The sequence below is a fragment of the Odontomachus brunneus genome, unplaced genomic scaffold, assembly GCF_010583005.1.
Source record: "Odontomachus brunneus isolate Ranch 3 - 2012 unplaced genomic scaffold, Obru_v1 Obru_scaffold_160, whole genome shotgun sequence".
Classification (NCBI taxonomy): Eukaryota; Metazoa; Arthropoda; class Insecta; order Hymenoptera; family Formicidae; genus Odontomachus; species Odontomachus brunneus.
Window position 1 is genome coordinate 415,030 of NW_022639610.1, and position 25,085 is coordinate 440,114.

The following is a 25,085-nucleotide window of genomic DNA, read 5'->3' on the forward strand; positions in this document are numbered from 1 at the left end:
TAGACAGACAGAAGCTTCTCAGTGGGCGCTCGCTGTTTGAGAAGCTCGCAGCTTGTGCGCTGTAGCGCAATTATGCGCACAGGGGACTCTTACCGCGCAGAAAAAGATGACGGATGCATCAGCGTACGCGATGCAGCTCGCTTGCGCAGGCGGAAGATATGAATTTCAAATTTCACCGCGCCGCTGGGATTTTTGTCTGAATTTCGTTGACTTAATTTCATATCCAATTAGATTGCATCGGATTGCACCAGTATATAAAAACCGCGTTCACCCGTTTGCAATTATTCTTCTCTCCAAACATGCAACCGAAAGTATACTATTGTAGGACGATTTGTCTCTCGTTTGAACTTCAAGGGGATGCCGTACTTGAGAACTTTATCGACAAAATACTGATTCTTTTTTGCCAAATTTATGTCGTATTGGTTACACAGAATTACACATATTTTACACAACGAAAGTATGCGCTAAAGAAAATCAACTAGAGCGTTGCTCAATATATGATGGAAATCATAAAAGTTTCAAAATTAACATTTTGAGCTGTCAGCGTAAAAATTTGTCTGATGCAAAAGTTGTATAACTTATGTATATTTGCTCTGCTCAAGAAAACTTCGAAGCACCTTGCTGTACCTTTACAACTGAATATAAATTATGAAAAGTTTACAAAAAATTGCAGAAGTTCGCAAAAAGATTTCTATATTTGGTATATGTGCGTGGTTATGTTTTTCTCTAAACATGGTAAAACAAAGCAAAAAAAATTTATATAAAATCTATATGTACAAGAAATATGAAAAGAATAACGTTAACGACGATCACTTTTATACGTTATCTCGACGTTATTTTTGGAATTCGCAAACCGCTTTGACATCTCCGTAAGAATAGGTATTTAAAATACGTTCTATTAACATATGTGGATTAATATTCAGTATCTTTTCGTAGTTTCTTCAGTAATTTCGCACATGATATGGTCATGAAAATTCATTTTTATCTCGGAACAACGTAATTGACGTGTGTGCCGGGAAATCGTATTATTTCCGCAGTCGAGGCGATAACGTACAACTAAATGTTACATTCTTACGAACATAGTCTTACGGATGCGCGTAAGGAAGCATTTTATGTGATTCTTCGCATTATATGTCAGGATTTTCTTGGGAACAGAGCGATTACGCTTTGTCGGTGCTTAAATTATAGATCGCGTAGCTCGACGGATCTAACATCGAAAGTCTAAGAATACGCCGGTCATGCTATCCGCGTTGCTTCCCTCCTTATTGTGAATTAAATGCACATTAACCCTAGAATCGCGCGGCATGCGATTACGATCAGGAGTCGCGCTAATTAAAGGCGTGGAAGGCGAGGTCGTTCACTAAACAATTCACATGTATATTTAAGCAAATAACCATCGTCTGCATTATTTTTCATTTTCGCCGATCTCTCACGCCTACGATTTCCTCCCGAGGCGTATCTACGCGAATTACTTGTAAAATCGGCGGCGCGATTGATCGAAACCGGAAGCACCGAGCATCGCGGCGTTGTTGAGTCTATTTTTGAAATTAAATATGGATTGTTCGCAAGTGTGTGTGTGTATGAAAAGGGCACGCAATGATTTTTTTTCGTGAAAACACGAATTCTATTAAGCAGAGATACACTGTTCCGCATTTGAGCTCCAGTATTTACCGTGAGAAAAGAATGTATATGATAGTGAACAATTATATTATAATTGCAATCGAAAGCGCTTATTCTCTGTCGGGAAGCTTGCCCTTTGCGACATAAAGCCCTCGCGAAATAATCGATTCAAATGATCGGCGAGGTTGTTCGAATCGGCAGCCGAGTTTCGTCTTCGTGGGTTATCGATTAACAAGGCGAGGCGATGAAAGAGTTCGATGAAATAATGATGGGACCAGGTCGATAAATAGTACGCCTCTGCTTCGGAGCTCTCAGGGGCGGAGTGATTCGGGTGGAGGGGCGATCGGAGGGGCCCTTCGGGGCCCGCGCTAATGCCAGCTGAGAGAAGACAGCTATCAAAAGCCCGTATTTAAATATTATCAATGAAATTACAGTGCTCACTGCTCGCGCAGTCTGCTCAGTCATTACGGACTGGCAATTCGGGCTCTTTAATCGCCGTTGTCAATACTAATCGACATCGTCGTTATTTAATATGCTCCGTCCCATTTTTCTTTTACGGACCCGCCGAGCCATCCGCCGTTTTCGCTCTTTTCTGCCACTCTGCAGCTGAAAATGATCCGGATTATTCGCGGATTGTTCGCGCGAAGAGCACGAATCAAACAGATATTACGTTATTTCATGTGCAAATGTACATTTACTACTATTTTCTACAATTATGTAATATATTTCGTGTGCAAAGTACATTTCCTACTGTTACAATTATTATTGTAAATCGGCGAGAGCTGGCATACAGTGGTAGAACTGAAGAAATACACACACAACTACGTATTCGTACAGAATAGCAAATGAACTTCATCCTCCGTTACTTCGTTCTATAACGCTAATTACAATATTAATTGTGCCTGTAATTAATAAATTTACATTAATAAACGCTTCCTAACGCACACTTTTTATCAGACAGCTGACCAGAGAAAAAACCGAGTTTGTTACGTAACAAGAGTGCATAACTGGGGCGATAGTTGCCGTCGTTACGTATTTCTTCGAGTTTCCAAATCCATCGTCCGTTGGACAGTAATTGTGAGCTCGCAATTAGTAACCGGTACGGCAAATAATATCGGCGTTGCTATCTGCATTAAGTGTCATTAGCATACCGGCGAACGGAGCAACGATTGAAGGGGAGAGGGAATAATTAAGCCGCTATGATCGTTATCTAAATAATTAGGACTTGGCGTGACTCTCTGCGTGCCGCTGTGCAACGCATGTACGCGAACTGTCAGATCGTAGATCTCGTGAAGCGCGGGCATAATTAGGTGAGAGATATGAACGCGAGACTCGCGTATTTAAATTGTTGCGAGGAAACCGTGTGTCCAAACCGCGCGTAAACGGAAGGAATTTTGTCTGACTAGCTGAAAGACCAGATATGCGATGAATCGAGGATGTATAAATTTACATTCGTAATTGGTCATAGTCACGCAAGAATGATCCAGATTACAAAATTACGACTTTTGAGTTTTTGTTTTTTATTTTCACATTTCTTTTTACTTTTACGCGTTTTTATTTACACGTTTTTTCACTAGTTATGTCATTTTTTAATAGTTGCGTCCTCTTTACCTATTTTTTAAAGAACTAATCTTGTCAATGAACACCCTTAAAGAGAAAAAAATTGATCATGCTTGACTTCTTGAACGATTGCAAAGAGAAACTTGGTGTTATATATATTTCTGAAATCATGTATTAAATGTTTATCTCCATTATTAATTTTTATTTCTTATCAATTTTATTGGAAACATACTTCATGTGGATTGCATAACTACGATCAATTTATATTCTATAAAGATAACATATGTGTAGTTTGGAAATTTGAAGTTTGCACTTCTGAGAAGAGAGAGAGTTACATCTAAATTTTTATACAATACTAAGACCGATTTTAAGCGTGAAGGAAGCAATGCTTGAATAATCACTTTGTCTGGAAATTATTTCACTCCCACTGCTCCGTGCTTCATAAATAATGTAAATATTTAGTTGTTCTTCTAAATCACACATACACACACACATTATATGTACTCTTTTAAATAAGGTTGAAATTAGATTATGTATTGAAAGGAAGACAACGAGCTGTGCGCCTCTTATCTAAGTTGTCAGTGAGTCAGACGAAATTGTAACGGTCTACTTACGCGTACGCTTTCGAGCAAGATTGCATAATCTATCTATGAATCTTTCATAAGTCTCCGCGGCCGCCGTTTCTATTGTAAAAAATAATCGTTAAACGAGCCCTCGCATTCGGGAAAAGTTTTTCTTCCTTTCTTGCTATTCAGCGTGGTTTATCGCGATCTGGCACGTTATGAAACGCGTAGGTGCAATCATAATTATAATTATCTATTTCGAGCCGATTCCTGCACACGGGAAACTATGGTTGATTGTCATAGCATGACAACAGAATGTACGAATTACTTCAGACAGAATTTCTGTCCATATACGTAACGGTATATACATTCAACATTTCCGTCGCAACACGCTATCCTCACACAACTCACACAACTAATTATCTAAGTTCAGGGAAATATGGGAAGTTTGAATGATAAGAGGCCGAAACACGCGGTCATATACCAAATGATTCATTTAAAAAGATTTCTTCACTCGATATATTATTTCAAGGATCAACGTGAGACATCGTATCGTGAAATGTGTATTCAATTTTCTAAAATATCATCTTCCCACATTTTATTAAAAACTATGTGCAATTAGCAAAAATATACTTGGAAATGCGTACTTGCACATTGTTTTATCTCTCTTCCGCGTTAACTTCCCTTAAAAAGTCTCTATTATTTAACGCACAATGTAAATCGCGAGGAAGTTTTTTTTTTTAACTTTTTGCCGGGCCGAAATAGAGAAACGAGGTCAAAAGGCGGGTACGTGTCGGCACTGTCAAAGAGTTTAGCCGCAAGGCACGCGAATCGCAGATGCGATCTGATAAGAAGCGAAGCATCTCAGATTACTGGCGTACAAGCCCCCGCTGTGTCCACGCACCTTAAAGCACCATTCTCACGTGCGGCGACATAAGCGGAGCCCACGTGCTCGAGATACTCTCGAGACAGCCGTCAAAGAGACGTTACATTAGTATCGCAGGTAATTACGTGTACATTCTACATTTACGAGCTTATTGACATCTATTATGATAATCCCTAACCTCAAACGATTACGCGGATACACTTCCCGACAATTAAAATAAAATCGTTGCTTTAAAAGCGGCAATACCCGTTGAAAAAGTAAATAATTACTTACAGAGGACTGTTACGTCCTGGGAGTTGCATTAATTCCGCTGCGCCGTTCGATGATCCCGGCGGTCACGTTCGAGCAATATCGAATAAAGACTGTGATTATATACGATACGTTGATGACGAACCTAAGCCGACCTATCCGGCGAGCCGGCAGGCAGCTCTGAGCTCGAAACCAATCCGTATTGAGTCGGTCCAGTCTGGGATTAATCGGTGTTTTGTTCTGCGGCGAAGTGCTTATTAAGGCCATGCCTTATTAAGCTTCACGGGCATGCAAACACGGACGGGATCCGTGAGGATAGATTTGATCACGAATGAAATGGCGGCGGCGGCTATTGTATCTTGAACCAACCAAGGAACGAGTCTTATTATAAGCGATCGTGACCGACGATAATTAAATTAATTGTGCGAGCAACATCTACGCCTCGAAAATCCTGTCATATGCAATTCGCAGAAAAATATAAATCTTTTCGACGCATCTTCATCTTCGAGCCATTTGTGTGAGTTCAAAAAACGTCTTAATATCTTTTCGAAATGCGAGCATTTCGAAATAATTGCAACAGCTAAATCTTTGCAAACTCAAACTCTCGGTAGATTTGTGAAGTTTTCAGTTTCAACGAATTGTCGGGTAAGGTCGTGCACCTGTGCGACTTTAATTGATATCTTTCGCCGTACTGACGTCTGCAGACGTCACACTTGTAAGGCTTCTCGCCGACGTGCGTGTAAATGTGATTCGCGAGTTTCGTCTTCACGGCGAAGCGCAACTTGCAGAAGTCGCACTCGAATCGTTTTATGCCAGTATGACGATATCTGTGCACTTTCAGGCCCCAAGATCTTCTGTAGCTCTTGCCGCAATCTTCGCACTTATACGGCTTGATGCCTGCAAATTGAAACTATATTACAAATTTGTTTACAGTTACATTAACATTACATAATATTTTGCATGCAAATATTTTTTTACTTTCTAATTCATCACGAGATTCAGTCACGTGATCGAGTTTGTTACTCTGACTCCATGAGACTCTCTAATTCTACTGCATACGGAAATATATATTGCAATGTATATTTTGGAATATACATTGCACTTTTACTAATTTTTTTCTAACATTTCGTCAAACAAAATTTTGACACAATAAAGAGATACGCGGTTAATGTTATATAGATACAAATCATCCGCAAATTAGTAATTACTAAGTTGTCTGTACGCAAAGTATAAATCGTACGGTGCTACATTAATAACTATAATATCTTTGAATTCGTAGAAGAATGAATTTTTGAAGTAACAGAGTCGACTCGCGGCGAAGAGGAAAGGAACTCCTTTACAAGTTCACCTCGGTTAGACAGAGGTTAATTAAAAGTCCGAAATACATTTCCGCTACGGAACGCCCAGGTCGCACGAGAAGCGCGAATGCAGCATTTGAGCGCGTTAAAACACGCGTTTATGCGCGTGATCATTTATACGGCTTTGAGCAAACGAAGCTTCCGATTATCTGTGAAACGTTCCTTTGTCCGCGATCATTATTTCACAGAGTGAACGCTTCGCTGGATTTATATGAGAGAAGCTGGATTCGTCCAGAGGTGGAAGCCGAGGGATAAGGGATAAAAATAATAAACGGCGTGATCTCGTGCGGCATTATGTCCTAATCAGGCAGATACGTTCGGCTTCCTACCGTGCGCTAGTTGTGAGAATATTCACAAGCCCTCACCGTAATGCGCCAGTATGTGGTGCTTCAGTGCGCCTTTCAGGTGGAAACGATGCTTGCAGATGTCGCACTCGAATCTTCTCACGCCCGTGTGCGTCAGCTTGTGCGTCTTCAGCACCGACGATCTCTTGAACTTCGCCGGGCAGAGATCGCACGCGAACGGCGAGTCCGCGGTGTGGACGACCATGTGGGTCTTGAGACTGCTGGACCTCAGGAAGCTCTTGCCGCAGGTCGTGCACTCATACGGCCTCGCGTTACCGTGCGTCAGTTTATGACAGTGCAGCGACTGCTGGTGGAGACATTTTTTCCCGCAAACGGAACAGTCGAAGGTTCTTCTTTCGGGGTGTACCTCGGCCTGGTGCTTCCTCAGCGCGCATTTCCTCTGATAAAACCGTCAGACTTAATTATTGTTCTCCGCCTCGGCAGGCAGATACTTCTTAAGAATATCGTAAGAAGCATAGCGCAGTATAGTATAGTTTTGTAGTTTCATATATTTTTGTACTCATAAATATCACTGTTCTCGTCCTATTAACGGCACTAGCTCTGATTTGCCTTTATTTTATATTTGCGATCATAAGAAACACAAGAGATACTTAAGAAAACGTCTCGAAGAAGCACTCGAATCTTTAACGCGTCTTTTGGGTATCTGTTAATCGCGCGTGTCCCGATTTTATTAATTTCTTTTCTTTTTTTATGGATTATTTGACATATTAGATAGATGGATCGTAATTTTGCGTGCAACGGGGTATTTTACTAAATATCTATTAGACTGAACGGATGGGGTAAGTATAGCAATTTGTGCAGCAAAGAGTTCGAAGGGATCTGACATCAAGACGATGATATCTACGAGTTGTTATTAGCATTAACTACCTGAAATTGAAGCTCACATTGTCTGCACGCGAAAGACTTCGGAATGAAATGCATATGCAGGTGATCCCTTAGGGTTGTCGATCTTGATGGGAGTGTAATTGCGTTATTAGTAATAAGTACTATGTAGCGGTAAGGATTGTTCCGGACTAATAAAGAAGTAACAACATTTGAATATTTGTGTCGAACTGACTACACACGCATAATGACGTCCGTATCTTAAATATGCACACGTGTGAAAGTATTATGAGAAATTGAAATTGCATGTAAAACCGTATATTCTTCACTGTATCCTGTTCTAAATGCAAATTAGTAATTTTAATTGATACAATTTCTTCTACTATCCACAAATGATATCTCTAACGTCTTCTTTATTATATTTATTTATATTTATTATATTTATGATTATTTAATTGTGGTAATAATATGATAAATAATGCGAAATTATAAAGTAAATTTTGTCACATATCATTTTGGCATTCTTCTTACCTTGGGAATTGTTTCCAGCAAAATTTGCACTGGAAAAGTTTCCCATGACTGTGTCCAATTATGTGAGCTTTGAATTCGACCTTGTTCGGAAATTCGATCTTGCAGACGCTGCACATTAAAAGCTTTCCTCTTGTCAGTGCCACGATGTATTCCTTTAAGTCAGTGTCCTCGTCCATTTGTCTTCGAGAAAGTGAAACGCTTGCATTTTCCCGACAGTCTGATACTGGGGTTTGTTCGGAATTTTCATGGCGCGATACTTCTTCCGTCGATTCGTTCTTGACGTGCTGTCCGATATCCAGCTCATCGTTAGCCGAGAAATTCTCGATCTCGTCCAGGACCTCGGTCTTTATCTTAATCTTCGGAAAAAGAGGAAATCGACTATTATTATCGTTAAAGCAATATGCGCGTAAGGTAAAATGTAGCGATCACTTGGAACAGAATAAATGATATTATCGGCACGCATTATCTCACCATCTCTTGCTTTTCAGTTCATCTATCTATTATTTTTTGCTAATAGCGATTTTATCTGTCTCTTTTCTCTCGAAGACTCGGATAAGATTGTCGTGTTTATATTAAGATTAATGCTAGGTAAATAAAGTCAAATGAAGCGAATGTCCACACTTGGCGCTAAATGGAGCACAAAATAGAGAATTAAGAATAAAGTGTTATAACACTTGTAACCTAAAGGGGGTAAATACGCGAGTCAAGACGTACTTCGCGGCAAGTCTTGCAAGGTTTCTTGTTGCCGATGATCACCACATTCTCCGTGTCAGAGATGACTCGATTCTGCTGAGAATGACTCCCGATAGTAAAACTGTTATTCTCCATCGTGCTCTTTCGCGGAATTCATATATTCTCTCGCACTGAGAAAGGATCACGAAATGTCCAAACGAAATATAACGTTATGTACGCGACAGACATCAAACTAACGAAACAATCGAGAGCAACGGATATGTCTGTCTTCTCGGAGTTTGCATGTCTCAAAGTATACTCAGAAACATCACTCTGAAGTGAATCAGAGAACAATGCGCTCAAGATGTTTCTATGGTGTTTCATGGAACGCGAATATATTTACTGAAAGATGAAATCTACGAGTCTTGATATTTTGAAAGCGGTGAATTTTAATTATTTCTTCACCCAATTAATAATATCTGATGTAATTTGGAAGTAAATTTCAAGGTAAGCATATGTCATATTTATTTTGTCTGTATTCCGATGATATTTCTTCTATTTTCTCTGCTTTATATCAAAGCGATGTTATTGAACTCGGCCTTGATAGTCTCCTCTGTGCGCCGAAATGTTCGCAAGGATACTTAAAAAACGGCGAGACGAGAGGAAATGCATCGCGGCGAGGTTTTATCACTTTATACTAATTGGACGGTTTCGGCACTAATTTATTCGGATTATTAATCCAATTACCAGCGAAGATCCAATTATGGAATCAGTACGCCATTAAGTTATCTATCCCTATTGGTCGGAGGTAACTATGTTAAGACCTCATGTGGATTAATTACAAAAGTTACGAAGAATCCGGCATGATATTTTATTACCACGTGAATTATGGGTATAATAGCAGCGAAACATAAGTTATGTTGTGGCTCAAGGTAAATATGTATAAGCCAAAAGAAGATAATCAGATGAGGGTGCATCGTTGCGCTTTTGACTTAACGAATGGCCGGGAAGATGCAAAGATATGTCCGCGCTCTGCGCATATTACCGAACGCCGCGCGATTATCGATAGTCTACGAAGCCGGTCTGCAATGTATGCAGACCGATATGTGGTTGAACAGCTAATTAAAGTAGAAAATACGGTAGCGAGATAAAACATGTGCGGAATCTTGTAAGATCCGTCACGGAACCGCAGTGAAATATTCTCGATTGTATTCGTGCAGAAAAGATACATAGAAAAAAATATCATTCCATTGCTAAAAAAAGTGATTACTCAATTTACTTTTCTTCTTTCAATAATGCATTATTATCTTCAGCAAAGAATATTTTTTTGATGAGTCTTAACAAAAAAATATATATATTTTTTTATATAATTATTTTTGGGTATATAATGAAGAACTTTTTTTCTCAAATTTGTGGGATAAATAAATAAATAAATAAATACATATATTATATTATATAGTATATATATTCATCCCAAATTTTAGAAAAAAAATTCTTCATTATGTACTTAAAAAAAGAATTTATTGTCTTTGCAAGAGTATTATAAAACTTTATTGAGGAAAAATTTGGTTCGATTCTATGCTTATTTTTAATAAACAAATCAATTATTTATTTTAATTTTATATTCTTAATTAAAATCTTAAAACTGCTAGAATTAAAAATGTATTTTAAACAAATTTCATGCTTATGAAGTTATAGTGAGATTATGATTGATTTGCGGATATATAAACCTATGAAATACTTGAACAAGTATCATTTACTTGAATGCACTATAAATTTTCTGTGTTTACGAAAGCAAGCGCGGGCATCGGTTACTTCAAGTTGTATTCAGCGTAATTAGCGGTCACTGCCGACTTGCTGTCCGTTTGCATAGAACAGTGTAATTGAATGAAATTAGAGGAAACGAGTTGCGCGTATTCCGTACTGCACTCGCACTTTACTCGGAAAACCTAGGAGGAAGTATCGCGCCGACGTAGGAAATGACTCGGTTTATGATTCCTCCGTCTGCTGCGCTCACAAGTGCATTTTTATCAGACAGCCGCGAGTAAACAATTAGATTTTTCAATGAGGCCCTGATTACGGGATATTTCTATAAGTAAATAGTGCTCGCGTACGTAATCAGTTGAAATCCATCGCCGTCGTACGCAAGTGTCAGCATATATCACTCGGCGTACTTGTTGCGAGACCGTCTAATTGCGAAATATTTTGTATATATGAATAAAAATTAAATATAATTAAAGAGATATCGCTTCGATATATAATACCTTTAGCAGAGTGTGAAGCTCGGCCAGCGTAAGAAGGCGATAACGCAATTTAGAAATATCGAGGACAAATGTCGATCGAAGATACCGAGCGAAGTGACTCAAACAAGAATCCCGCCCTATGTTTATCGAATGCACGATAAACGAGATAAACCCGGCAGAAGGCCGCTTCATAAGTCTCGCGACCTGTACCGGGTGTCACGAACGAAAGTGGAGGCTGCTCACTTTCGTCCTTATTCGTTTTCCCTCCTCGAGATCTCGCTGTCGCGTTCGCGTTGTCGCGAACGGGAAGTGGAAACTCCTCCGCTCTGGTCAGACTCGTCCGGACTCGCGAGTAAATATTGTAGTAAAAATTACGTTAGAATTATATTTCTTCTTCTAATGTTTTAAATTTTACGCGCGATCCATCTTTTGACGATACACGATATGAATATTCAATAATTTTGTAGACAAAAGCCAAACATGCCTAACGAATATATAATAATTTCAATCAAAATTCTGTCTAGTCCAGAATTCTAAAACTCTTGTTGCAATTTTTACTTCCTCTGTGTGTATGGAAGGAGGCATAACGTTATTCAACTCGATTATAAAACATACATTCACGAAATAGACCTAACTAGAAGGAGTCTATACTTGTTACTGATTCGATGCATTTACGACGTGATACCGTCAAATTCATTGTACCGTCCGAAATTAAGTTTTGCATACATAGACGTTTCCACAGCGCGCGTTACATCGCGGTATGGAGACGGGCCAGTTTTCCGCGACTTTCCCACGACTTTTCCTCGCCGATTAATTTCTCGACTTTGACTTTGCATCCCTGCGTGCTCCGCCTGACGACGACGCGCACGTGGCGCAAAAAGCTCGCCGATACTCCTCTCGAGAACGGTCCCCGTCGATCGTGCAAATAAATCCGCGACGGCACATGATGCGCGCTCGCTCGGGCTGATGCATTATTTCATGGAACTGCGGCGAGACTTGTAACCGCACTTGCCACGGTAGGGCAAAGAGAAAGAGAGATGAGGCGCGTGTGGGAAACTCACCGGATGCATTATGTATTTATCGCTTTACTTACTTAGTTGGGAATTACTTTGCCATCGTAATGACTTTCAGCTAGCGGACTATCTTAGGAATGCCATACGCCTGATGTTTCGCCCGAACCGCGTTTTTCTCGGTCGCGACTTTTGCACAGTTAACGCTCTACCTGTCCTATCCGACGAGTGTTCGCGAGCGTCACCGACAACGACTTCGATCCGCGTCGCGTCCGTTGACCTGAGTGTGATGGTTCCGAATTGCAGTCCCTGGGTCGTGGACAAGGGGAGAGAAAAGCTCCTTCAACGGGACCCCAGTTAATCCGACGAATTGTCGTTATCGTCGCAATCATGGAAGTTGCAATGCCCTCGAACATTCGGCTTCCAATAGAGCCCTCAACAATTATTCAATACATATATATCGAAGTCATTGCGTCTTTCTCAAAACGATTCATCAGATCGTATGTCGTGATCATAATGTTCACGACACTGTGAAAATTGTCCATACTCTTTTTAATCATAGAAACAAGCATTATCATCGTTTCAGTGTTCAGTCATTGATATAATCCTGAGACGAGGGACTTCAGAAAATTTTTGCATATTAGACGATAATTGAAAGAATACCTTTGCGTTATATCGCACATATCGCACGCATAGTAAATTATTGGATAATAAGCAATGTTCATACACCAAATACACACAACGCAGACCACTCGCCGGAGTTTAATCTCTGGTGTGATGGATGTATGCTAGAGGCGCTTGCGTAAAGGAGCGTATCCGCGAGCGCGCACGAGTTACCGTGCGGATAATATCGGGAAATTGAATACGCGGAACATATCTAGCATTAATGAACTAATTATGGCGAGGATATATCCAGACGGTGTCTGAGAGCGCCTTCAGCGAGACGACGACGATGCGGATACCGGGGCTCGAGAGCGGCTAAAGAAATCGTATTTATTTTTTCATGCAATCATTTCGCTAATTGCCTCTCGCGCTATGCCCGTGTGCATGAGAAGATGCAATAAATATTCGTGATTAATTAAGGATACGAGATATGCGGGCATTTTATATGAGAGGGGAAGAGGGAGAGAGAGAGAGAGAGGGGGCGAGGAAGAAGCAAGAGAAAAAGAAGAATGCGCTTATAGGTTCTTCTAATTGGACGCATCGTACCGCCGTTTTGCGTCTCGCACAATTTTCTTACGATGGACGGTAGGTCGTGAATTAACGCCTGGACTACGAAAGACGTTCTGCGAGTGTATTTAACTCGCAATCAATCATGAGACGGTCAACAGAGTGTCGTTTTTTAGCGCTTAAAGGAACTCATCGATGTAGTGTTGCGCGACTCGAAAGACACAAAGTGCATCGTTCATTGACAACGTCTGTGAGAAATTCTGTTTATTCTATGTATTAATTATTATTATTATTATATTGTTCTTTGATTTTGACACACACACCACATATATGTGGTCTCTTCTCGAACTTCGTTCGTATGTAATATAATTTTATTTGCGCAAGGAGTAATCTTCTTTTATCATTCACGTTATTCATGTTCTTATTTTTAAAATTCTCTACCATAATGATGATTTTTTTAACACAATTAGACGATATTCTTTTCCATTGTCACTTTTGCAGGCAGGATACGGAAGTTACGTAAGAGCGCAATAAAACAAGCAACTATAAGTGGTAATTTAATTAACGTTATATTTTCAAAGTTCATATTTTATCGTCCACTCCTACATGTATGATAAGACTAAATAACAACCGTCACCACGACAAAGTTATTAAAAATGCGCAAGATGTATTAAACATCCGGAAAAATGTATAGAAGCAAAGTAATTCACTTCGTCTGATTTCTGATAAACAGTGCCTTATCTGATATTATTTGAAGATTTATATATTAGCAGCGTGACATATTAAAAAAAGAAATAGTCGAAAAAAAAGAAAACGCTATCGTCGTTCTTATCCGATCGCTGGAATTGAATAAACAACGTGAGAGATATTAAGATTGAGCAAATGCTTACACATCTACAACGTAGGCAAATACACGATACTTTTGATTCCGTGTGAGTGTTAGTTTATCGATTGGCGATGTATTTTATCGGTACTATCGATAAACCTAGATAATTCTATTACGGCGTAATAGACCAGTACGGCTAACATTGATTGTACGAAAATTACAATTTTGTAAGTGTATGAAAAGCATTCTTCTAACTTTCGCGTATGCTAAAAAACTGTTGAGAAGAGAAAGACTGTCATGATAACTTTTATGTTTTGTTAGTAGGTAGAAGAAAAAGTAACCAACTGTCTACAAGCAACGGTCACAGTGTCATCGAGATACATGGCAGGCGCGACTCGATGAAAATCGCGATATGACTTCCGGGAAAAATTGTATTGCACCAGTTTTCTCGGGCGTAGATACGCAGATACGCGGAAAAAGACGGCCGGCCAGAGGATCCTGACGGAATTTCCCTGATGGCGACGATAAATCAGCTTGCGCGCGATTCGCAGCGCGCGCGGCCGCTTAACGACACAATGAGCAGCCGAGAAAACTGTCCCGCGCCATGACAGGGTATGTCATTACTGCGTTACTTATAAGCCCCTTCGTGGCCACGCACGCCGCATACGAATGAGACTGCCTCGCGGACGCGGCTATTACAAAACCTATAGAAAAAGCGACCTACCCGGCATGTCACGTATGCAAGGATACGACCGCGAGAATCCGTGCGCACAGCTCTTAATCGAGCATTAACATGCACGTTGAATATTGATCGGTCGATCCGTGGAAAAGCGGTGAGTTTCTTTCGCGCCTGGAATCCGCCTCGCGTTTTCATCGTTACGGATGCGTTCGCGTGAAAAGAAGAAAATCATATCGATGAACATAGATTTACAAAGTTCTCGGATTGTCGATCTAAGCTTGCCACCATGTTCCTGCAACAAACGATCATCTGATCGGTTTTGCAATTTTGACGTGCGGTTGCTGACTGAAGAAGCAACTGAAGCATCAAAATGCCATTATAAAAGTCAAATTTCAATATTTTTTGAACATTTTTCTGAAAGAATGAACCTCTCCATATGATTCGTGGGTCATTATTAGGAACAGTCGAACAATCGATAATTCTACGCTATTATTTGGCGAAAAGAAAATTAAAAACATCGTGTAGGCTACAACATATTTTTAATATAAATAGAACATATAGGGAGCTTCAAAAATGAGAAAAAATTTTGACTCGATTTCTTTAAATCCAATTTTGATCTAGTAAAACTTTGAAATTAATTGCATTAATTTTGCTAATCTCCAGATAAAAAAACAAATTTCCACGATGCGTTAGTTCCACCAGAAAAACACAGTTTGCTTAAGAATCGCATTCTCAGCTATTAGAGAAGTATTTTTTCATATGTCAGTTCTCGCGATGCGTCTCAAGATGCGTCGCGAAATCTCATCGAAGCGTCCTCGTAGTCGTCGTCCCGGCCGACACTTATCCCATAAATAATCCAGACATCGAAATTCGTTTGACGAATCCATCGATGAGTTTTTCCCCCACCCGGTGTACCCTCGCCGTACGAAGCGGACGCGTCGATGCCGGTGCACGCTGACCGTTGTACGCGACCGGGTGTAGCTGTCGGTCGCGGTAGCATCCCGTCGGACAGGTTGTGCGAATGTCCTTCGACGCCCGGCAAACACGCCGTTTCGAGCAGAAAACCGAGCCGCTGATCCCGTCTGTAATGCCCGTGTCCACGGGCTTGACCAGCCCCGCGACCCAGACCAGGCTGGTCTCAGACGGGGTTGAAGCTCCGCCAACAGGAGGAAGCGAGTCACACCGCGCGGAGACGGGTTAAACGGGCCATAATATCGCCGCTTCCGCCGTCAAACACGTATAACGTCGGACCTACCTAACCGAAACCCTCGACCACCCGCCACCGCTCTCCTCTCCGGGACACCGCCTCGAGAAACAAAACAATTCGAGGAAATATGAGTCCTCGTGTACCAGCGCGAGCAATAACCACTCGGTAGACACAAGGGGTGCGCTGGAACTATCGCTTGTGCTGCGAGAACTAATTTTGCCCGGGTACGGATTAAGATGTTGGCTTTTTTCAGCTAGAAGTGTCGTAGGGGTTGCGACGAAAATTAAGACTCAGGAGACCACAATAGGCGATTTTTATTCCCCGATTTATTCGAGAGACAACGCATTGATGTCTGCAATTGGTTATCAAGTTGCTCGCAACGGAGGACTACGTGAGAAAATACGACGTCCGATCGAAGAAGTTGCAGATAAAAGAAATGCTGATACTTCTGGAACACCCAGTATGGATATATGTAAGGGTGGCTCGGGGGATATCAAATCCCGCTAGAAGTTCACTGGCGGAGGAAGCACTCCGCTGCCGTCGCCGCCGCCGCCGCCGACGTCGGACGCGCTTCTGGATCGGTAAACTTTTCAACGGCACCCCGGCGAACTTAGAGATGTATACAGCCTAAATTGCTTCTGGAGCGTAACAATATCGTACGCGCGCGTGTTCAAGGAACAGTGGAGATCGATGAAAATAATGCGGATTGAGATGAAACAAATTTAATTTCCAACTGAATGTCGATGTAAACGACTTAACCATAACGGCAACATTAAAGCAATAATTTTTGCAATTAGATGGTATAATCAATGTCGCAATATCTGTTGATTTACGCTAACAATCACTACGGAATATTCCTTGCGCGAAGACAGCAAAAGCAGAAAGTTATAGACGAGTAGATATTGAAAAATTGATCGATAAGAAACCGTTGTTTAATACACTTGATGATATTATTAAGATTAATTTTATTATCTAATGAAATCAATCTAATCATTCTTGGCAAAAATGCTCGATAAGCGTGCAATCCGTAATTTACGTTTTTGCAACCTAATAGTTGCGGTGAAGTTATCATTACGGATAAGATAATTGTCAAGACATGTGCTGTATTGCGAAAGCAGATGTTGACACAATAAATATCTACCTGGCGACGGAAGGCAAACATCGCGTGTGTTAGCAAAGAATATTCACGATATTCAGATACTCGAAATTTCTTTAACAGAAAATTTTCCCACTTTTTGCCAGCGTGTGCTCATGTTTCAGCTAAAGTTGGACTGAGCAAACGGACGAATATAAGTTTTCGTTTTACGATCAAAAATATATGTATGTTTTAACGAATGCGAATATGATGCAGCTTATCAGAGAGAGAGAGTGCATACTTACAAAATAGTTTTGTAATCACATGGTGAAAGTTATCTAGATACGAGAAATTAGCTAAGATGGGTAAATGCTAACTAGTGAGCACTACGATATCGTATGTTTTGTACTGAATCAATATAAATGACACAGACAGAATTTCTGTTTATTTGTAAAATTTGGCAAGAAAGTCTCTCTGTAGTACCCATTTAATCGGATAATTAAAATCAGATAATTGATAACGGGACTCAAATTTGCCTGCAGATATTGCTGAAACGCTTTACTGCTGTAAATTCTATGTACATCACAGACAATTTTCTAGTAAATATAAGAAACAGCGATAAATTTCAACTGTGACATTTCGAATTCTATCTGGACCAGCAAAGTACTTTTTAGTGAAGATAGACACAAATATATCACACTTTTGTTATTCGTTCATTGTTTGTCCGTTCGGTATATATCCAGCTTGAGAAGTCGAAATCCATCCTCTTTGCACATTACTTGGCAAATTTAGCGTAAGAAATGTAACTTTATGATGCGATCGTTGATCTTAACACAGGTACTGACGTAAAATAATACAGATCCGCGAAAAATGAAGCAGCCATTCTCACAAATCGCCGTGGTATGTACCATCTTACATATTTATGACAGCTCTAATGAGCACTGTTGCTAAACACGTACGAGAGAATCCGCGACCGAGCGAGTTGTTCGACAACGCGAAGCCAATCCGCGTTCTCACCGTCTTACGCATCGCGGTAAAGATGAAGAAAACCGTCACGAAACGAGCCGTAGATCCACATGTACTACGCGGCAACACGCAGCGTGAAATTAAAGGAGAAATAGCGAAACTCTGCAACGACGCGACGTTCGCGCCTACGTCGAAATATTTCCTTACGAGACGTTTCGCTCTTTGATAGAAAGCCTGCGCGCGTGAAATGATATTTATAAAGTAATAACCGAAGCGATATTACATACATCTTGTGAAAGGAAAGCTCATTTCAAATAATTAATGGTTGCACGAGGGAGTTGCATGAATTTTTTTTCGAAATCTAATCTTCCTTATTTAGTCATTTAACATCATTTGGTATTCATCGAGTCAGCAATTACCGGCACACAAATCGCGCGCCACGAGATCTCTACGAGAGCAAACATCGCCAAGATTCATTTTTTTCATGCGTATTTTACTTTTACGCGTCGTTAATTTTTTTCTCCCTGTGGTGATGTAAATTTCGAGTTTGCTCCTTTCGCGCTTATATTCCTCTCCACAGCACTTTCTATTACTTTCTATCGTACTGAAAATCTTTCGCGTACTACACTCGCGCGCGCGGGAGGATATATACCGTTAAATAATTTCCACGCGGGGACGGAAAGTACTTTAAGCCACCGCTATCTGCGGGTTGCGCCAACAAAAGGACGAGAGGAATCGTTCGACAAGAAACCGATGAAGGGTTTATCTTAATCCACGGTTCACCGAGCAGACGAGCTCCTCGCCAATACTATTCGACCACCCCTTTCATCGTTTATGCCCGCCCTCTCGCACGTAACCGATCACACTTCGCTTGTTTCACTAGCACATTTTTTGCCGAGCAGACCACTTATAATCGCGATCGCGTTTATAACGAGACGGATAGTACAATCGCCTCCTCCATATAAAAACTACTTAATCTCAATGTTTTTCTTCCAATCAATTGTTTTTTGTGTGTGTCGTCTGTCTCTATTAGAAACCCGGAATTCTGCAAATCAAGGCCGAATTATACTCGACTCAATTCATTGTCAAATATAACTTGGCTTAGCCTGTATCTGTATGGTTTTGCCAAAGTCTTTGGCAAAATCAAGCATGTTTGTTAACAATCACTTTGTTGATAAGAAAACGTTTTGTTCCAAGTGCGCTCTGACTTTACCAAGTAGATACCAAGCGACCAAGTTATATATTTGACCATAGCTATGTAAGAATGATCCAATTCACAAAATTTATTTTTGAGTTTTTGTTTAATAAGTAGTCCATACGTTTTTTTATCAAACAAAAAGAGCCTTATGGGCTCCTAAAATTAGTTGAAAAATAGTTTTTATTTTTTACTAGTTGCGTCTTATTAATAACTCTCAATTTTGACAGTTTGGCGAGCTCCCAACTTCATTATGTCTAAATCATTTTACAACCTATTGCACCGATCGCTACCTCGATATGTCTCGAATATATTATTGCTCACTGATATCAAACACGGACGTTTCGGCAGGTAATTAGAACAGCATTGCAAACATGATAGTCATCCAGTAAAAGCGTTCCCGCGAGCACATGAAAAGAAAAAAGGCCTGCTTAAACGTTCTGCGTCGGGGCACTTCCGGAAACCTTCGATTCTGCATTCACAGTAAAAACAGTTAATGAAGTTATTGGCCGGCCGCAGGATAGCGTTGAGAAAAACGCGGGAATCGCTGGCGTAGATACTGCTCCAAGTAGAACGAGCCGGCCAGCTGGTCGATACAATCTCGTGCGCGATCGACTGACATTTTCCCAGAGTGTAATCATTTGACACTCGCGGGTGGCGACGACACCGCGGCGAAAGGACGAGTCGGACGAGGGAAAGTCTGACGAAGCGATTCGAAAGGATGTCACCGGAGCGGAGGCTGCGAGCGGGCCGAACACCTGTAACACCGTGTTCACGGCGTCACGTGCCCGGGTGTTGCCGTGACGAAAGTCCCGATGATCGTGCAAAAACCGGCCCGGCTAAAAAGCCGATCGGGCTCGCGCTGTTCGGGAACACAGGGCTTCCCCGGCGGAGCGTGCGATGGGAAACGTTAAAGCGAGAATCTGTGAGATCCGCGATTTAGACGGCCAAGGCGATCGGGCGAACTAATCGAAAGATCAACGTTGCAGCCAATGCGCTTCTCGTTCCGGTAGGTTAATCCTTGGTCGCGATCGCGTTCATTTCTTCGTCGTAGAGTCACGTGAGTTGACGGCGCTGCACGCTCGCTGATTCGTTTACATGAAATCATCTCGATTACGTATGACGAGAGAAGAATTACCGGTGTACTTGACTCCTCGCTCTCGGGCGGGGGCGAATGATCGGCGATTTTCCTCCGCCGACTATGCGCCAGCGGGTCGAAAAGTGTCCCATCAGCTTGTTGTACAGTCGGGGAACCTCCGCAGCGTACACGTTAAGTACGCCCGGATCTGTCGGACGAGCGTGCGCGTACTCGGTTCTCCGATCAGATACACAGTCAGCATGACTCCGCGATCCGCACCCTCGACCACCGACGGTGTCCCGCTGACTATTTATCTTGTTACATCGAAGTGATCCGATTCTAACAGGAGATCAATGACGGCCGCCGACCACCGCGGCTTTCCGGCTCCTTGTTGCGTGCGACTACTTGCGGAAACGCGACGATCGCACGAGAAGCTCCGCATTGGAAACAGCGGACACTTCCAAATTTGTCCTTTTCTCAAGCGCCTCATTGAAATACCCTGCAATTACAAATATGTTATTTAACTGCATATTTGATCAGTCAGAAAGAGTTCGGCTCGCCCGATAAATTTTCGGCCATCTTCCACGATGGAGATGTACATAAAGAGAATTTTATAGTGAAAATTACTAGAGAATTTCGTAATTGAGAAACAGATCGAAATTCTGCAGTAATTAACTATCCTCTCATTTTATACGCAATGTTAGAGGCGCGTAATGAGTCATGTTTAATTAATCGTAAAAGAGAGAGAATCTTATTGGAATGCACGTTGTCTCTCGTGTGTAACGCGAATATTTCTCACGTATCCATCCGATTAATCGGCGCTGCAACAAGCAGCCGGATATGACACGATCACTCGAATAATGCCGAGGGCAATGAATCAATAATGTAAGAGCAACACGAAGAATGGCCGTATAACGTGCAAGCGAACACTTAAACCGAGCAACGGAGGCACGTTCGGGGGCCATGTGTTACCTAATAATCACATTCGGCAGTCACCCAACAAATATTTATTGCTACTTACCGGTCGGTGAATGTAAACGGGCCGGACCGCTCTAATGGAGAGCACCTAATTTCGCCCACGCGGTCGCGATCGAGCCGCTCGTGTGGAAATTAATTCGGTCGTAACTCCGCTTTCTGATAATGCCGGCGTCGTTCGTGTCACCGTAGATATTGTCGTGAGTCATCAGCCGGCCATACTGTCTGAAATATAGAGAAAGAGAGAGAGAGTAGCGATTGCGTGCGATAAACTTCTGCCATTGTATGAGAAATCTCTTTGCAACAGCAATTGCTATTTACGACGTGACAAATGATTAGCCGCGTTAGAGGCTCTATTTGCATCACTATGTGTGTAAGCAATTGTCCGATCTGTTGATCGAAGAATACTACAGGCGTATCGGCTTCGATTATCGAGCGACTGCGAGACAATTTCCTTTAGACGCTAATCAAGCAACAGCGTCGGGGTAAAGTACACCTAACCGGTCGGGATAATATGGATAAACGACGACGAAAATGCTAGGGCGGCTGGCAACAGGAACCGGAACGCACGTCAGCTCGTCATCGTCGCCGAAATGTCAGTAGGTGTTTGGCCAGGTCGCTAATGTAATATTGTTTGCGGGAGTATCGGATGTAGACAGCAAGTAACTCTCTTGGGAAGAATCGTTAAGGAAGTTTCTAAAGCTTACCGCTAGCGATATGTCCTTTACCGTCTTTTAATGGTGAAAATGCGCGATATTCGTTCGTCCATTTGTTTGCGAGAATCATCCCTTTGGTGCAAAATATTAAATTAATCAAAAATAAAAGAAACGAAATAAGAAAGAAAGAAATAAGAAACAGCAGAACAGAGAAGAAAAGCAGAACATGAAGAGAGAGAAAAAAGAAAAAAGTAAAAAAAACGGAGTTACATATCGACCAAAGTATTTTCTCTTTCTGACATTTCACGCTTCTTTGCAATTTTATATCTACAGAATATCCGACAATTCGTTATACAGTCACGGTAGAACTCATTAAGTTGAACACAAAGTTCCTTTACTATTTCGCAAACCAAAGTATGTGAAATTTTGAGTTATTAATCAAAGAGAACTGATGAATCATCACGCGCGATACGCTAAATGAGCTGTGATGACGACATCTGCCCTCGTGTACATAGTCCATAATTATCTGTGATAATGCACCAATCTTCTTTAATCAATAACTAAATAAAAATTGAGTAGAAGACTTTTGGTTCAATTTGATGTAATGTACAAGTACACTAGAGCAGACATCAAAGCAGACGTCGCCATCACAGCTCATTTACCATATCGCACGTGATATAATTCAAACTTCTTAGAATTCGAGTTAATAACCCAAAATTTTACGTGGTTGTTTGCGAAATAGCAGAGGAATTTTGCGTTCCAGTTTGGTGAGTTCTACTTGTACACCGCGGCTGTATGACGAATTATGTCGGACATCCTGTACATATATTCATTCTTTCGTAAGCCTTCCTTCTCCCCGTCAAGATAAACAATATATTCGTCATCGTATAAACCATCGATTCTGCGCAACAAATGTGAAAAACGGCCAAACAAACAAACGCCCGAAATCATCTACAGTTATAGCGTTAGTGTTTCAGCAATTATCGCACGTGATACTTTATCTCACGTCCAAACCACCGAACGCCATAAAGTGCAACTTGGCGGAGTCGACGAATTGCATTTTCCGCGGCGTTACCGTCCGCGGCACCGCCGTAGCCCTCGTGCTCACCGTGCCATCTAATTTACACGGATACGATATGTTCCGATTAATCGCGGGTCAGTTACACCGGCGCTAATTAACTTATCGTTCGCGCTCGGCCCGAGCGCAACACACTCGACGCTGCACCGCCGCCGCGGTGCACCCAGGTGTTGGAAGTATTGCGAATCAGGCGTATACGTGGAAATCATAAATATAATCGACCGAGTGGGAGCGTGTACCGGGCATAAATTGCTTTCGCATTAACGAGATCGTGCAACGTTCCCTCGAGCGTGCATTTCCCCGATTTCCAGAGAAAAGGAGCAATGACTCGTTAGATATTATTAAACATGGTGCGCTTGCCCAACGTGTCGAACCTGTTTGAGTTCCTTCGATCACGGGTATTTCATTAAACGTGCGATTTTGTCACGGCACTAACGCCCTGCGCTCACTAAAGTGTCGAATCAATGTATTACCTCGCCCGAATGTTATCTGGTCTCGTCGAGGCTAATGATAAACTACGTTCGTTACGGATGAAAGGCTGCTTAATTATTAGTTGGATAAAATATCTACTAAACTTTTTTGTGAATATATGCATTGCATATATTAGTACGCCATTCGCGGAAACGAACATGATGTGTGTACACTGAGAGAAAAAATATTTAAAAAGTAAGAAATATTTGTGGATACTGATAACATACTCATTTGTACTAATATATATATTTACTGAGAAAAAATTTTCTTCAAATGAGAAAATGTATATTTCACTACAACATGCACCGTTACTTTTCACAAAAGCATTTGTTTATTCTATTTGAACAAAAGAATTTAAATTTGTTATCCGCACCGACCGAATGAATATCTTTTTTCAAAGATATTTTTCTTTTACAGTGTAATACTACTATAATTTTTACTTCTATAATTCTTATTACTATAATACTTACTTCTATAATTTGTGAATTTATGAATTCATATGGAGAAATGTGATTCACATGTTTCTCTAAACATATTATATTATAAGAAACAACAAATATACATACATATATTTGCATTATCAATTTCGATATTTTCGACCGTCAGAGATAACGTATAAATTAATTCGTGGAGGCACGAGAGCGTGTAGCCTTGAGGAAAAAACGCTTCCTTGATATGTGCATATGTGTCCGTTTTAATTACGATACTGACGCGCATGACAGACATTTTACTTCGCCTGACTGTCAGCCATACCGCACTAAAAAGCGATATATATTTCCGTTTAAGACACTCGGGTGATCTTGATACAGAACCACACGAAAACGCGATTTGGATGTATCTAGCCACGCTCGTGTTGCGTGTTTCCGCGTGCTGAATTATACCACCGTAAAATTGTAATTATGCAAATGATGGATATGAATGAAGGATATGGTCAAAACGATCAAAATGTTTCGCGTTGCGCGTATATTTGCATCAAGGGCGAGCTGCCTCTGTGTGTCCCTTAATGCGCGCCAGAATTCGGTCGGTTCATGCGTGATCCCGATTTGCATACGGGGTCGCAAGAATACCCACCGGAGAACTTCACGCCGGGCACATCCGTTGATCGCTGTCCGATTCATCATAGGTCATCGTTGATCAACATCCGACGGCGGATTCCCGTCACGGCGATCGCGAGGTCGTTTCTTCTGCTCGCCGGTCAGTTAATGGCTCCGTTTCTCCGCTATGCCGATCCGTCATTGGCTTCCGGACGTGTCCGCGGCCAACCGTTTCGCGACGCCGTAACTCGTGCCAATCGACGGTGGATTTGCGTGACCGTGACGCAAAATGCATCATGGTGCCTCCCACTTCGTCCGATTTTTGCGACGCGGCATTTTAATGTCTCTTCGGAGTGAACGGTGATTCAGCCGTCGTTTCGCTCTCTGTAATTTATCGTCCCGCCGACCGGCCGCGTTCCTCCACGCCGCCATTCTCATAGTTCGCACGTGCTGCGGATAAGGGCAAATGTTACGTTAATCCATTAGGCCAGTGTAATTATAGTTTATAGCGACAGCAAGAAGCGACGAATCGCTCACTATTTCTGCGGCCATCGTGGTATTTTGAGCAAACATCGCGCTCTGGAAGACAACGGCACAATTGGCTAATTAGACACAAATAAACATTCAAGTGTCCAAAGAGTCCCGCGTCATTTTCAATTTTACTAATGCATGCTACGATTGCGAGTCGACGGAAAGATTATTATGAGTCCGCAGCTATATTTACCAACCTTAACAAAACATTCTCTCTCTCTCTCTCTCTCTCTCTCTCTCTCTCTCTCTCTCTCTCTCTCTCTCT

At 41.4% G+C, this 25,085-nt stretch overlaps 1 protein-coding gene across 8 annotated transcripts in view; it reads right to left on the reverse strand.

Moving 5' to 3' along the window:
* Positions 1-211: 211 nt before the first annotated feature.
* LOC116850918 (gastrula zinc finger protein XlCGF17.1-like) overlaps positions 212-25,085 on the reverse strand; it is a 74,541-nt gene continuing 49,667 nt past the window's right edge. For 6 of the 8 annotated variants that reach the window (XM_032829774.1, XM_032829768.1, XM_032829772.1 and 3 more), the window contains 7 exons: positions 24,327-24,739; positions 21,097-21,275; positions 20,136-20,574; positions 7,955-8,310; positions 7,469-7,550; positions 6,602-6,980; positions 212-5,775 (listed from right to left, as the gene is read on the reverse strand). In XM_032829774.1, the coding sequence (XP_032685665.1) occupies positions 5,459-5,775; positions 6,602-6,980; positions 7,469-7,550; positions 7,955-8,130 (954 nt within the window). In that variant the 5' untranslated portion in view covers positions 8,131-8,310; positions 20,136-20,574; positions 21,097-21,275; positions 24,327-24,739 and the 3' untranslated portion in view covers positions 212-5,458. Of the gene's footprint in view, positions 5,776-6,601; positions 6,981-7,468; positions 7,551-7,954; positions 8,640-20,135; positions 20,575-21,096; positions 21,276-24,326; positions 24,740-25,085 lie in introns of those variants that run through there. The other 2 variants (XM_032829773.1, XM_032829775.1) reach the window with 2 other exon arrangements.